This window comes from Hylaeus volcanicus, chromosome 5 (genome assembly GCF_026283585.1).
Source record: "Hylaeus volcanicus isolate JK05 chromosome 5, UHH_iyHylVolc1.0_haploid, whole genome shotgun sequence".
Classification (NCBI taxonomy): domain Eukaryota; kingdom Metazoa; phylum Arthropoda; class Insecta; order Hymenoptera; family Colletidae; genus Hylaeus; species Hylaeus volcanicus.
In genome coordinates this window covers 25765600-25780340 of record NC_071980.1, presented here as the reverse complement: position 1 = coordinate 25780340, position 14741 = coordinate 25765600, and the positions used below count along the sequence as shown (strand labels likewise).

Below are 14741 nucleotides of genomic sequence, written 5' to 3'. Positions count from 1 at the left end.
TTTAGCATATCTTTAATCAAACATTATTAAGGTTTTTGTCTCTAAGGTTCACGAATCGATTCAGAGATCGTTGCTTTGATATCTGAAATAATCGACTCCTTTCTCTACACGATAACAAAATATCCAGTGAAAAGTGATACGTCACGAGCTACGCTAATCCCCTGCACGTTAAAACTCTAATTTATAATTTACAGAGAATCCTAATTAAAATTAAACAATCGCCATAAAGAAATGCCACGAATTACGAACGTGATCAAACCATGTTATAGTTGAATTGTCGAGAAAGTACGGTGCATTTAAATTCTAGAACGAAGCGAAACAAGTATTTAACCCTTTGCACTCGGAGCGATATTGTTGCAAAATAGGCAAACAAGAATCGAGCCATATTGGATGGTATTATGAAATTATATTGTATATTATAATATTGAATAATTATATTATTTAATAATTCATAGAAACAATTATATATAAATGATATCTTGATACATGCTTATCTCTGATATGTTTATCTCAAGGGACATATTTCTGACGAGAAATGACAATATTTATTCATCAGATCGGATTAGTTTCTTTTTTACTCGAAATAATTTCAATTTACAAACTACTAAACATACACATACGTTGTCCCTAAATATGTTAAGCGTCAATCCTTCGCGCGATATCTTTCCGTGTTACATCTCAACCAGTACACCATCATTTTAACTTGCATTTTCAAATGCAAAACTTCGAAGAAACGTACAACTTTGAAAAATTCGCGTGATCCTCTCCCGTATAAAATCGCGAAAGAAAGTTTTCCAAACTCGCGCTGCTCTCTCCGGAGTGCACGATCCGAGCGCAAAGGGTTAAATCGGATTTCGGTTCTAGGCAAAAATTCGAGTTGGATTTAATATTATTTTCTCCACGTTTGATCTGTCGCTCATTTGTAGATGAACGAGATGTGCATGTTGCCGTTAACGCGAAGAGGTACGGTGGTCGTTGGTGGTAGTGAGAAAGGTGACAACGCCGATAATAATAGCTGTAGCACCTGCGGTTCCGCCGGTGACGACGGTTGCAATTGCGAAAATCCTAGCGATGTCCCTCGATTGGCTATTCGCAGTACTGTGAATAGCCCCGATGTCGATATCGGTGGCTCTAATGCGAATCCTCGCAAATCCCTAAGCGTAGAGCTACGTCAGTCTCGTACCCAGGGCATAAGAAAACTCCAAAAGTGTCTGAGCACAGCTACCAACCATTATGAGCTGGATTCCTTGTCGTTGAACAACTTTCCAACGACTTCGCAATTGTCTAGTCAGCGTAACACCGAGATGCGAAGCTATTCGTCGATCGGTCCACAAGGTTCTTCAAACTACCAGAATATTCTCTTCAACACCAGACAGTATAACAGCTTTGGTAGTATCCAAACGAATTATCATTTTTTATGCAATTATTATAAAAACTACGTAGACCGTCGATTTTGTTTCTATGTTATTGAATGAGACAAGTCTATTCTTCTCTAAGTGCTTTTTTTTCCTTCGTTTCGTTGTTAGTTTGATTTCATTCTGAACGATTCTTCTGCGTTAGGTACGGCGCTACCAGTGGAGACCAAAATACATTGAACGACGTTTGTTACTGTATTCAGTACAGCAAATGCAGAATCATTTTTAAAAAAAGAATCTTTCACTTGACTTCACTTGAACATTTCTTAAACGTCCGCATAATTCGCGCATGAAATGCATTTGAGAACGTTTCGTAGATGGTTTGCGACTTGGTCGAGTTAAATCCAGGTGGCTTAAAGTTTCCGAAGAGTATAATTCATTGTAAGAATAATTACCGTACCGTATACTCTACGTACTGAAACATTTCATTCGAATTGATTGTACTGTTCTATTAGAAAATATTTATTTACGAAATGAACGTCGTTATTATCGATTAAGATTCATAAGAAACTGTCCATCTCAAGTTATCGTCTGCACAGTTATAATTTGTCATGTTTGTCTGTCGAAGAAAGAAATTGCTGGATACAGTGAGCAACTTTAATATTCGTACAATCTAGAATTTTTACTTTGTCGCTTTATAACTTTTTTTTTATAGTGAAAGATAAATGAAGCGAGGTAAATGTTGCTTCGTAATGTTTCTTGCGGAATAAGTTTCAAACAAAATAATGTCTAATTCTTTCGTTGCTTTAATATTCAAACACTTAGGTATCCCTTACGAAGCCTATAATATTTTGCATTTAAAGGTTTTGCATCTTCCACCTCGATATGCAGACATAAATTTCATTGAAAATTTATGAAGATAAAATATACAGGTGAATTATAAATATAGCAATAATATCAAAGAAAATACTGAGACACTGACTTAAAAAAAAAAAAGGTGTAACATTGAAACGTAATTTTTTTTGTTAATTATCTGCAATATGCATCAACAGCTAAAAGCAGTCATAAAATTATTTATTTACAGAGACTTGAATAAAAAACATTACGAATAGAATAAAAATAAACTTTATTCATTTCTTAACTGGGCTCGATATTTTAATGTAACGCAAAACTTCAATGACATTATCCTTCGTCGTAAACAATGTTCTAAAGCGACAAACTAAAAATACCAAAGCGTCGAGATATTAATGTTACCCTCTGCACTTGGAAATAGATATACCGAAACGAAATTTCACGGTAGGAATACTGCATCTTTGCTTTTGCTTTTACTTTCAATCTCGTATTTATCCATACTTTTATTGAAAATTCAAATGTACGTTTAATGTATTATCAAAAGAAAATTAGAAACCAAAGAACTTCGAACTATCGAATGTCGCTGTTATCGAGATTGTTCCTCGTTATCGTATACTTTCTCGCTGTGTCCGATTAGTAAAATACTGTCTGGTTTTTGCTGAGTGTGGATATATACCTTCGGCAGACTTTACTTCTCTGCATCGCATCTTTGTTTCTTAGTGATCTGTTCACTCGCTCTTGATTAAACCACTTTCTTCAGAAAAAAAAAAAAACAAACAAACTAACAAACACACAATGGCACATCATGTAACTTGCGTTATTTCTATTATAGTTCTCACGCTGCACACTTCATGAAGAATATTCTTCCGCGTTCTAACCGATTTCCCTCTATCTGCCTTACTTTTCAATTAACTTTTCTTTCTCTAATAGATGTGGCCTAACGATACGTTTTAAACAAACTTCGTGGTTCAGTGTACAATCCGTGAAATATTTAATACACAGGGTGTTGATAAACATCGGTCATATTTCTTACAAATCGATTCTGTTGGTACGAGTTAGGATGAAATAATGAAAATTTGCATATAAAAATTCGTGATACGAATTTTTATCCATCGGTATTTCAGTAAATGTTGACAGCCTGTAGGTTGAAATCTATTTTTTTTTTCTTTTTGTGTGAAGTTAGATGTTAAGATAACATCAACCGAAATGAAATTTTTGAGAAAATGTAAAGAGAATAATACAATAATAGATTGTATTTGGAAATATACAACTTTCATTCATTTTTTTAGTACAAATCATTAATGCTGTATATTTTAAAATGATATTGTAAAATCGAATTATATTTTAGCATATAATTGTCCACTATAAACATTGAAAATATTGTATATGACTGGATTTAATTTTATGATTCTTTTCGAGGATTTTATCATACATATTATATTTTTTCACGTATCTCTTTAAGATTAACAGAGAAATATTTACCATAAATTTGGTTCACTGTATCGAGATGAAGAATCGATTGTAAGCAATTGTGATCAGATTTTTATTGAAATCTTCTGTGTGTACGCGCGCGCACATGCGTGTATATATGTATACTGACTACGTACGAAAACTTCTAGAGACTTTTTAAGGATGTTACGTATGCCTTCTTAGTGAAAAATGCATAATCACATTATTGCTACTGAAGTTTCATTCCTTCTTTACAAAGTGTGAATTGTCTGTGTTTATTATACTTTCAAAATCAAGTCATCCTTTCTTTTCGAGCTTCGAAGTGTCTCTGAGAGTGTGGAATGTGTCAAACGTACAATAATTACATAAATAATTGGTGCTTGAATCCGATACGTTATTAGGAGAAAAAAATAATATATAGCATTATATGTATAGTATTGTAGTAATGTGATGTCCTTTTTCGATACTTCAACATTTCGACTGCCGCTCTACATTCACAAAAGCTTGTCTCGGGGTTGGCCAATTTTAATTTCTAAATAACAAACGAAAATGTGAGATTTTAAATAAACAAACTTAAATAATTGTAAGTAATCGTGATAATTAGAAACGGTTATCATTTAATTTGTAATTTTTATGTGAGCATATCTAAAACGTCACTTTAGAACGTATCTTCAGATTACTAATTTTTCAATCATATTACAGAACTACGAAATTCGCTATTTTTCGGTGATAAATTTTTAAGCGATTAGTGCTCTTTTAATTTAATTTTAGCGCAGGATGTCACTTTGTTAAGGATGCCACGGCGCCTCCAAGTGTCCATTAAAATTAGATTCGAGTTTTGGCCTACCGAATCCCAAGACGAATTCTAATGGTATACATATAATGCTTGTAACGTAGTAAATATTCCAAACTTCAATCGATACCAAACTTCCCCACGTATCTTATAATTTCAGATAAAAATTAGGATTGATCTCACTGACAATGTATGAGTGCTGTAATTAATTTTGCTTATAGCAATACAACCGAACAAGTATGGGGCATAGTGCCTGTGATATATTTGCTTAAGATTGACTGACTTCTTCAATTTAATTACAACATTATTTTTGTTATGTGGCGTTCTAACCGATTCTATAACAGAATAGATACATCTGATCGACTTGATGAATGTTGAATTGAATGAAAGATGTTATTCTGTGAACTATCCTGTCAAGAGAAATACTAGTCGTGATAGTTGTTGTTGTTGCTGTCACTGTTATTATTATTATTGTTGTTGTTGTTGTTGTGATTATTGTTCTTCTTGACATTGCTATCGTTACTTGAAACACTGTTGATTTTTCTTTCACACTCTGACCGACTCTCTAAGCGATCCTCGTTGATTTGTAATTTAAAAAAAAAAAAAAACAAACAAACAAACAAAAAAAAACGCTACAATGTCAGAGACGTATACTGTCATAAACGTTGCATGCTCGTCGTAACTTGTAGGAGATTATTGGGTGTTCAATATTTAATTTTCCATTTATTTTTGGGATTGCTGGTCGGGTAGACAAATATGACAGTTCGTTTCAACGATCAAGAAGCTCGAGTATGTCGTCGCTTGAGAACATCACCACAGAAACCATCAGCTGCCTTACATTCGCAGATTCCTACACGAGAAAAAGTGGTATGTTCCAATATTTTCTATCTAATCATTCGTCGAGTTCAAAGAGATTACTTTCTAGGAAAAGTACTGTTATCAAAACTGTTTTTTTTTTTTTTAATTTCTTAAGATACCAGTCCCGTACCAACACTGTGGATCGGTACATCATTAGGATCTATACAAACGGTGATTTTTAATACACCTGTTCGTGGAGAACGACACGTTCAACCGGTTGTTGTTTCTTCATGCAGTGAGTCGTTATCCTGATTAATAATGCGATTAACAGAATTGTATCGTAAGTTTTTAATACGAGACGCATTTTATTTTCCCGCAGATGGATCTACTTTTAAATTAAAGGGCTCTATTATATTGATGTCCTTCTTAGATTGTAACGGTGCCCTTATTCCATGCTCTTACGAATCCTGGAAAGATGAGACTGTGGAGGGCAAAGATCGAAATAGTAAGTTCTGACGCTTGCTTCATTAACTTCTTGAGGGATATTAACGTACGTTTGCTTTTATATCAAAATTATATTAAAATCGATTTACTGTTAAAGATTGCTTTGGTTGTATTAAATTGGTGCAAACAGAAATCCATTTAGAATTCGCCCCTCGAGAAGCTAATATAATTATGACATAATTAGAATAGACGATATATCTACATTGTGGATCATTAATCCTCATACTAATGTCTGAAAAGACTTTTTCCCTGTACTATTATTTCTGTTTTTCTTTTTCAATTTATTATAGATATTTACCACCGAATCTCTTGTGCTCAACTATTTTTATTAATTTTGTTATCTAGTTCTATGAAATCATGCCTAACATATCCAATAATATATTTATTCTACTATCAAACGATTAACAATGTCAGACACGTTGTATTGAAAATGTTGTGAACAAAATAAAATTATAACATTGCGTTGTTTCTTGTTAAAGAGAGCCAAGGTAAATGTACAAATAGTCGGATGTCTCCTTCGTTGAACACGCAAGTAACTACCGGAGACGGATTCGAAGATCGTCAATTTGTTGTATTAACATCTGAAAAGCAGGCGAGGGTTTTAGCGTTACCATCGCAGAATTGTCTATACAGGCAACAACTAGCTGAAACTCATATTGTCATCAAATCAGAGATTACTTCTATAAAAGGTACGTGTCTTCCTCTCTACTTTGCATTAGTCTTTTACACTTACAACTCAGTGTTCACCATAACTGCGATCCTCATATTGTTTAATAAAAATATTTCTAAATACGTCTAACACGTATTACCGCGTAATTTTGCAGTTAATACAAAAGGAATACTTTTTACAGACAATGTTTGCCTCGTGTGCTACGTTTCAAATGGACATATAGCTACGTACAGTCTACCAAGCCTGAGGCCACTAATAGACGTCGATTTCTTACCTCTTATAGATTTGAGGTAAGAAGAACACGTATCTCATTAATTTAGCTTCATAGCAGTTATCGATGATATATAATAATTATACTTGCACACGGTATAGTAATGCACCATATGCTATTACAATACTGCAACATTCTACACATTGCTGAAAGTAGCGTAAAGCTCATTCTTTACTAAATGTGGTTCCTTCTTTAACTAATACTTTCAATTGACTGCCTTCAAAGTGTAATGTATAATTACGATTTTAACGTACACTACATTTGGAAACTTTAAACGAAAGTCCTTAATATCGTTCGAGATATGATTTTCTGTATAAGAAATTTCAACGATCTTAACAACGTCATTGTTCCTTTAAGAATTCATATCAATACCACTGTTTAATACAAGCAAGCGTTATTTTTACTACTTTTCAAAGAGTAGAGTTTAACCAAAACTAAAATTAACGCTACGCGGTACCGCAGCCAGAAATATTTAAAAATATTCTGTAAAGTTATTTCCGTATTTTCTGCATTTTGTTTACTAGAAAACAAATATAAAGTACATGCGAATATTCGTCTTTTCGCAAAAGGAATTATTTCATGCTGGTAGTTTATACATTTATAAGTGAAGTAAAGTACTTAGTTCTTTACAAATCATGGCTTACTCGGTCTTTGATATATGTGTAATTATGTAGCTATTTTCTTATGCCTCATACTGTTTGCACTAAACGCACAGTTTTATTCTAACATGTTGATTGTGCTCGTTTTTATATGTATATTAGCACGTGTTATGATACGCTGATACAGTAAACGAAGTTTTATTTCGAAAGCGACAAACGAACACTTTGTTATTATGAATGTAGTAGTTCCAAGCACTGTAAGTATTTTTATAAAATTTAACTCATTTTTTTGTCAAAGTCCAATATTTTATATAACGACTCTGCGCATTAAAATAAAATGGAAATCATGAATGGGGAAATTACGTTTGAGGTGTAGCTGTAACTGTAACTGTGTTCAGTTATTAAATGGTGAAAAAATTGTCATAAACTTCTTTTTTACTAATGTAAAGAAATTTAGTAATGAAAGATGGATCTTCCTGTCGTTGATGAACATCTCAATTGTCACACTTGAAGGACAAGTATCTCAACCCTCATTGTTGCTTCGGATGAGAATACTTGTTCTAACCGAGAATCTTGTTTATTATGACGGTCTCCCATGGCGATTTCTTCCTGCCTTCTTAAATTATTGGCATACATCCCAGGATGTGTCATTTTCCCTACTTTGATCTCTACGCGTCAAGTTCAGGGCATTTGCCACGCTTTAAGCTTGAAATTGCGTCTCCAACCTCCTTCAAACTTTTCACGTAGTTTATTGGGCACATAATCTTGCAATTTGGTTGTTGTACCTATTGGTCCAGTCTTGAACATATGCGTTTTCTTTCATATCACATTTACAATGTTTTACATCAATCCTAGACTTTTACATTGCAATGCTTTTACATTATTCCTTAACTTTTTACATTCTTTTATGTCTGTTGGGGCCCACTGGCCCCCCTATAGCTCGGGTACCTCGGGATCGCTAAACCCGTACTGTAGTTACATTAAAACGTAACTACAGCCCCTGAGGACACCAACTTCCTAGTGAAGTCTGATGAACTCATGTTATTAGAGTAGTAACATGATCGAAAAAACTAGCCTTTAACATTTGTTCTCTTTCTAGACTTACTGTCTCTTAATCAAAATAGGGTCACATGTCTAAATGTCTGTTTCTTATTGTTAGATGTACGTCTTCATATACAGAGAAAAAGATACCGAAATAATGTAGTTAGCCAGCAAAGGATACGTGTACCGTGTGTTTATGTTCGCACGCAATTACAAACAAAAATATTAAAAGTCACGGTCATTACACACTAAAATTCTATGTATCACATTAGCATATTCTACATTATAGTGTACACGAATTGTATAGTATAATGTAGAATATTTCATATTTCATAACATATGACTGCATTTTGTGGCATATTGTGTATCGATATTGAATTCAAGACGTTGACTTCTATTACAATAAAATGTGTTCGCAGTTTCTTTTAAACATTCAACTTGATCGTAATTACTGTTGTATTTCACAACTTTTGAACAGAGCCTTCGGCATTATTACTTAAACTAGTCTTATTGGTGCTTAAATATTATCAGTAGAACGACAATTATAGGCATTCTGAAAATGTATCAACGACGTGTTTCCTATTTAAGTACGTTACCATGTGAAATCTTGATTCATAATGTTGTTAACCCAAATCTGAATATTTCTGTAATGTCTCTGTACTTGATGCTGACTAATCCAACAACGATAGATATACAACCAACATTTATAGATATCACTCTCATTGCATTATCTACATACTTGGAAAAACTAAAATCATACATTTCACTGGAATATCATTTCTAGATAGTTCTGAACATCGAGAAAATATCGATGCTTTAAGGGTTAATGATAATTATGCAAGCTAACACATTCTCTTTTTATTCGTGTACGCTTAACGCTCACTTTTCTCCTGTCTCTGTAATCTCTAACAGTTTTCAGACTACAAAACATGGCATTGTAGACCCCATGTTGTCCATATGGGGTCATCAACTCTTTGTTAATGGCGATACCGATCAGTAAGTGGTCTATAACAATACACCTTTCATAATATGTATCTTATACAATATGCAATGCCTTGCGTGCTCTATACATTTAATTTCTTTCTAATGCATATTTTCATTCTTACGCTCCTTTATTACTTCACGATACTTGTTTAGACATCATTTGAGCATTTGCTTAGATTTTTATAGTATCTAATAATGCTTCTTAACTGTGTACATAAGCGTACATATTTTACCTTTCGAAAATTACGATCCGGTATATTTACATGTTCGATGCAAAATATAAAAACAAGTAAACATTTTAACAACATTTTCCCATATTTTTTACAGAATTGCAAAAACCCTCGGCTTCAGCAATAGAGGCCACGGTCTATACCTCTCATCGCCCACTGAGATTCAAAAGTTTTCCGTATCCAGCCAATTTTGGTACGATCTTTCACTTATACGATTTATCAAATTTAACCACAAACTTAACAAGTTGTGCATGATATTTACCTTATGGTAACACTGACATTGTAACAATATAATAATGAATAATTTTATGTACAGTTAATCTTATTAATATGCGCAAATAGTAATCGTAAACTTTTTACAGGTTTATAATAGAAACAGGAATCACAGGATTAATAAGAAAATAAAATAATTTATTATTAAGTATTCTTAAGTATTTTATAATTCTAGTTTTCTGTTAAAATTGTTAATTTAACGTTTATATGACAAATACTTATGTATCATAGGGTAAAATCCTTCAATTATATGTATGCATACCATGCCAAATATACTAATAATGAATATTGATATTGTTGTACGAATGAAACGTAACAAAATCTTCATTTCAAATTTTATGTTTTCAGTGCGGAATTAACTGAAATGATGGGAGACTTATTCATTGGTCATGATATGCCTGAACCACCTAAAGAAAGTTTCTTCAAGGGCCTCTTCGGCGGAGGATCACGAAGTCTGGACAGAGAAGAGTTATGTAAGTTTAACAAATTGGTTTGCAAGTATTAATATACATATATTCGTAAGTCCATAAAGCATTTATTAATAGTTACTGTGAGAGAGTGCGAGAATTGAAGTAGATTTGATGCAAACCATGATTTCATTTCTTGACTGAAAGAGATTAACTAAAGATTTATCTACCTTAACTTCGGATACTGCTACTTTCAGTCGGTGAGTCTAGTGGGCGAGCTTCTCGTACGGTTGCAAAACATATACCAGGACCGAACGCTGGTACGGAGGCTCTTCGAGAACGCGTGACAACCGCCACAGGAGAAGTGGCGATGGCCCATCAAATGGTTATGGAGCGTGGTGAGAAGCTGTCACAACTGGAGGAACGGACAGCGCGCATGATGACGGAAGCGGAAGGTTTCTCTCAGTCTGCTCACGGATTGATGCTCAAGTACAAAGACAAGAAATGGTACCAGCTATGAGAATATAGCTCGAGTTGTATCCAAATTTGGATCTGCGTACGATTATATGATAATTTAGCGTTCACATGTCATGTATGAGTTCTGTCGTACTAAAAACCAAAAAAGAAAAAAATAGGATGAAATCGAAAAATTGAACATATTGTGAACTTTGTACGCACACACCGGAAACATATTACACGGAACAAAAGAGTGAAATATGTGTATGCGTTGGTAAGAAAGATGGCTGGGAGGAGGGTCGAAAGATATAAAGGAAACATATTCATGCGATACTTGTACAACCAGGTAATACACACGCACATTTTTCAGCGAAGAATATAGGAAAAGTCATATACACGTATAAACACAAATAAGATTAAGTATATATATATATACACATACATATATATATACACATGCGCGATCTCTCAGAATGATTAATAATCTATATACATACATATAGACCGAGTAAATATATGGTATATACGTTACGTATAAACCAACTGAGCAGATAAAACGGAAGGAAAGTGGGATGGCTGCGATTAAAATTAAATAAATTATTAGTGGATATAATAACATAAGGTTTAAGAAGTAAGTATTTACGCAAGAATAAGAAAATGATTCTACTACGTGCGAGTCAATAGATATGACTATGTGACAATTCGCGTTCTAATCTACGACTCTGGTAAATATATTCGGATACTCTGTAACACAGAAATGCTGAAGCAGAATGATACTTTGTCTTCATTTGTACTTAGTTAAAAAAGAAGAATATAATAATTAAAGCACGTACAAGGGCAAACATTGTTCGAACGATACAAACCAAAATTACAGAGCGAAGTTGATGATGTGGAGACGTTTATTGTGAATGCATTTTGACGTAATTAATTAATAACGTATTGATAAACGTATTTAATTAATTACGTAATAACCAAAAAAAAAATTAATCGATTGGGATAATAGCACAGTGAATGAACGTTGAAGGCAGTAAAATATATAATTTATCCACGATGCTGGACCATCTGGACTTATATTCCAATATATAATCCTACCGTACCGTCACATCGTTGATAAAACATATATTAGTTGTTATTAATTGTAGTTATCGCTAGATATGCTATGTATATAAAATAACAAGTGCAGTAGGAAATATTATACATCAAAAAAAGAGCAGTTTGTATAATAACGTGTTGTAAGTTGCGCTACTTCAGCGTCAATGATGAATTCATTTGAATTTATGATATATATATATATCTATACATATATATATATATATACATATACATATACATATACATATATATATATATATCGATCGGAATAAAGAAGTACTACTATAATTTTTAAAATTATATGTAGATTAGATTATGGAAAGACAATATATCTAATAAGTTCACTTGAATTTATTGAGACCCTGAATTACCGTACTGCTTCCATAGCAATAACTCTATAGTTGATGTTAATGGTACTAATCACCTACATAAAACTATATTATAATTTGCCCCGCAAACAATTGCAATTCCTTTTTGCTTCTGAGTATCATTTTCCTTGGACAATATACACAGGTATAGTTTTCTTCGTATACATTTAAACGCCGCTATAATTATTGTCAGTAAATATATTTACCGTTCTCGATATATTGAAACATGGTCGAAAAGCTATTTTAATTTCAGAATCTCGAGATAATTGCATAAGAAAACCAACATGTGATTCTACACTTTCATTATTCGTTTTACTTAAACAACAACTTTTTTGACGATGTCTTTTATCGTCTTACTCGCAAGCGAGTTCTTCAAGTGTAAGTCCGACTTCTTAACTGGGATTTACACAGCGATGGAGCAAGAACTACCGAAGTCATTTATTACAGTTCAGTGGGCGGAGAGTTAATAGTTTCTGAAATATTTAATATTAAAGTGTTGACGATCACTTATCTGCTAAAACACAACTTTCAAGTGAGAATACAATACGAAACTACAGTGTACTGTAATCTAAAATACAAATTTACTTTCTTTCTAAATATCTCGCAAAGTACTAACAATCTGCTCACCAAACCATAATTATTGACTTCGGTATTTCACGCTCCACCATTGCCAACAATTAAAAAACCAGACTTACACTTGGAGAATTTCCCTTGTAAATGGTCTTCAAAACTCAGAAACTTTATATGCGGGGTTTTCTGACATGATAAAAAAAAAGCAAAAAATATTAAACGATGGTTACATTAAAATAAGCATAGAAGCGTGTTAATAACCAATAAGCAAAAGGGAGGAGCCAATACATAACAGAAATAAAAATATTTGTCTCGGGACTTTTGTGAAAATGAAAAAGTTGTTTATTGCTCTAACAATAGAATAGTAAATGTACGATAGTTGCAGACAAAGAACAGCAAAATACGTTATTATCTAAGTGTTTGATAATATAACATATTCTAACACTTGTTGTATAAAAACTACTGTTTAGATAATTTTGAATTATTTATGTCAGCAAACAGGTTGAAATGTGTTTGAATATAATTTATTATAATAAAACACGATTTGAAATGAAAAAGGAATAATATAACAAACAAACAAAGATAAGTATTAATCGGAATTCCTATTTAACCTTGATCTACGTTCGTTATGTTATAAAAACTTGTAATATCTGTTAATTATTTATATCCGCAATATGGATTTTCTGCAAGGCTAGATTTTTTCGATTATCAAATAACTATATAACTTAAGATAATGAGGCTTTCATGTCCCGGTTCTTCATGGTTGATAGTAACCGAGGCTTCCGGAAGTAAGCCGTATGCTTTGGATAAAATACTCCTACGTTTAGCCAGCCTTTCAGCTAGCTTCCTCAAAAGGTCAAATGCCATACTGACATTGGCGTGCGTCGTGAAATTTGGGTAATTTTAAGTCACGGTTCCTTAACTACCAATCACCGAGCTCATGGCACGGTTTTCTGATTAATAATAAAAGTTGTCATGATTATTCTAGATATTCTAGGTATAGTTGAAATTATAACCTACTAATTGGTCAACTGAACAATCATATCAACTTCTATTGATAACTTGTGGCCCATGCTATAAGCTCGGTGAGTGATAGTCAAAGAACTGTGACATGAGTATAAGTACCTTTTAAAGTGTCCCAAGTTACATAATGCACGCCAATAACAGTATGTCATTTGACCTCTGAAGAAGCCAGCTGCAATGCTGGTGATTGGTGTATTTATCCAAAGAACAAAGTTTACAACCGGAAATTTCAGATAGTATCAACTGTACAACTTAAAAATTCTTACCGCGACACAGAACAATTGATACTTATTTCGGTAAAGCAATATTACTTCGAGAGTTTCTACACTTGTTTTCACAAATATTGTAATGTTATAGATATTCGAAGAGATTTATTTTCAGCGTGAACGTATAGAATCGTTTTATAACAAATATATTGCTTCCTGTATGTTCAAACGAACTGTAGCTACCTCTACCACTTGCTAGGTTCTTTGTATGAAATGTTCATTGTTTATTGTGTCTATCCTATTTCGACGCAGTGGCCTGAATATGTAAATCTAATATTGTAAATGAAATTTTGTCCTTAGATAGAGCAAAATATCTAATACTCTCAATTTATACCATTACTAATCTAGTACAGTTCTTATTTTTCAAGAGATATAATACTATGTTATTGTAAAAGTACTGCCTCGAAGACAGACTGTATCTTGGCTCCGATTAATAAATGAGTTTGAACCAAAGCTGGTATTTCTAGAATTTACATTGAGAGAGACAACTAAAGTATAAGATTAATAAAAGAATCGAAAACTGACCGAGATTGTTGGCAACACGATGATACCAGACGCGGCGACCTTTCGGAAGTCATAAATACCACTGATAATAAGACCTGCGAAAAATCCGCGAAAATAAATCTGAAAACTGACCTATTTAAAAATATGTTTCTAAAGTTTTTTCTCGTTAAAAAAAAAAAACATTTTTTTCATTCCTTTAAATTTTACTTCGCAAATTTCAAGCGACTAGTTTGTAT

The 14741-nt window shown here is 33.1% G+C and overlaps 1 protein-coding gene across 8 annotated transcripts in view; it reads left to right on the top strand.

The window, feature by feature from the left end:
- Positions 1 to 14190, top strand: part of LOC128876612 (syntaxin-binding protein 5) — a 42463-nt gene extending 28273 nt beyond the window's left edge. For 3 of the 8 annotated variants that reach the window (XM_054123112.1, XM_054123105.1, XM_054123110.1), the window contains 9 exons: positions 5200 to 5316; positions 5423 to 5542; positions 5627 to 5752; positions 6231 to 6440; positions 6603 to 6711; positions 9245 to 9328; positions 9644 to 9739; positions 10168 to 10292; positions 10484 to 14190. In XM_054123112.1, coding sequence (XP_053979087.1) covers positions 5200 to 5316; positions 5423 to 5542; positions 5627 to 5752; positions 6231 to 6440; positions 6603 to 6711; positions 9245 to 9328; positions 9644 to 9739; positions 10168 to 10292; positions 10484 to 10746 — 1250 coding nt within the window. In that variant the 3' untranslated portion in view covers positions 10747 to 14190. Of the gene's footprint in view, positions 1 to 926; positions 1390 to 5192; positions 5317 to 5422; positions 5543 to 5626; positions 5753 to 6230; positions 6441 to 6602; positions 6712 to 9244; positions 9329 to 9643; positions 9740 to 10167; positions 10293 to 10483 lie in introns of all 8 variants that reach the window. The other 5 variants (XM_054123111.1, XM_054123104.1, XM_054123109.1 and 2 more) reach the window with 4 other exon arrangements.
- The last annotated feature ends 551 nt before the right edge of the window (positions 14191 to 14741 follow it).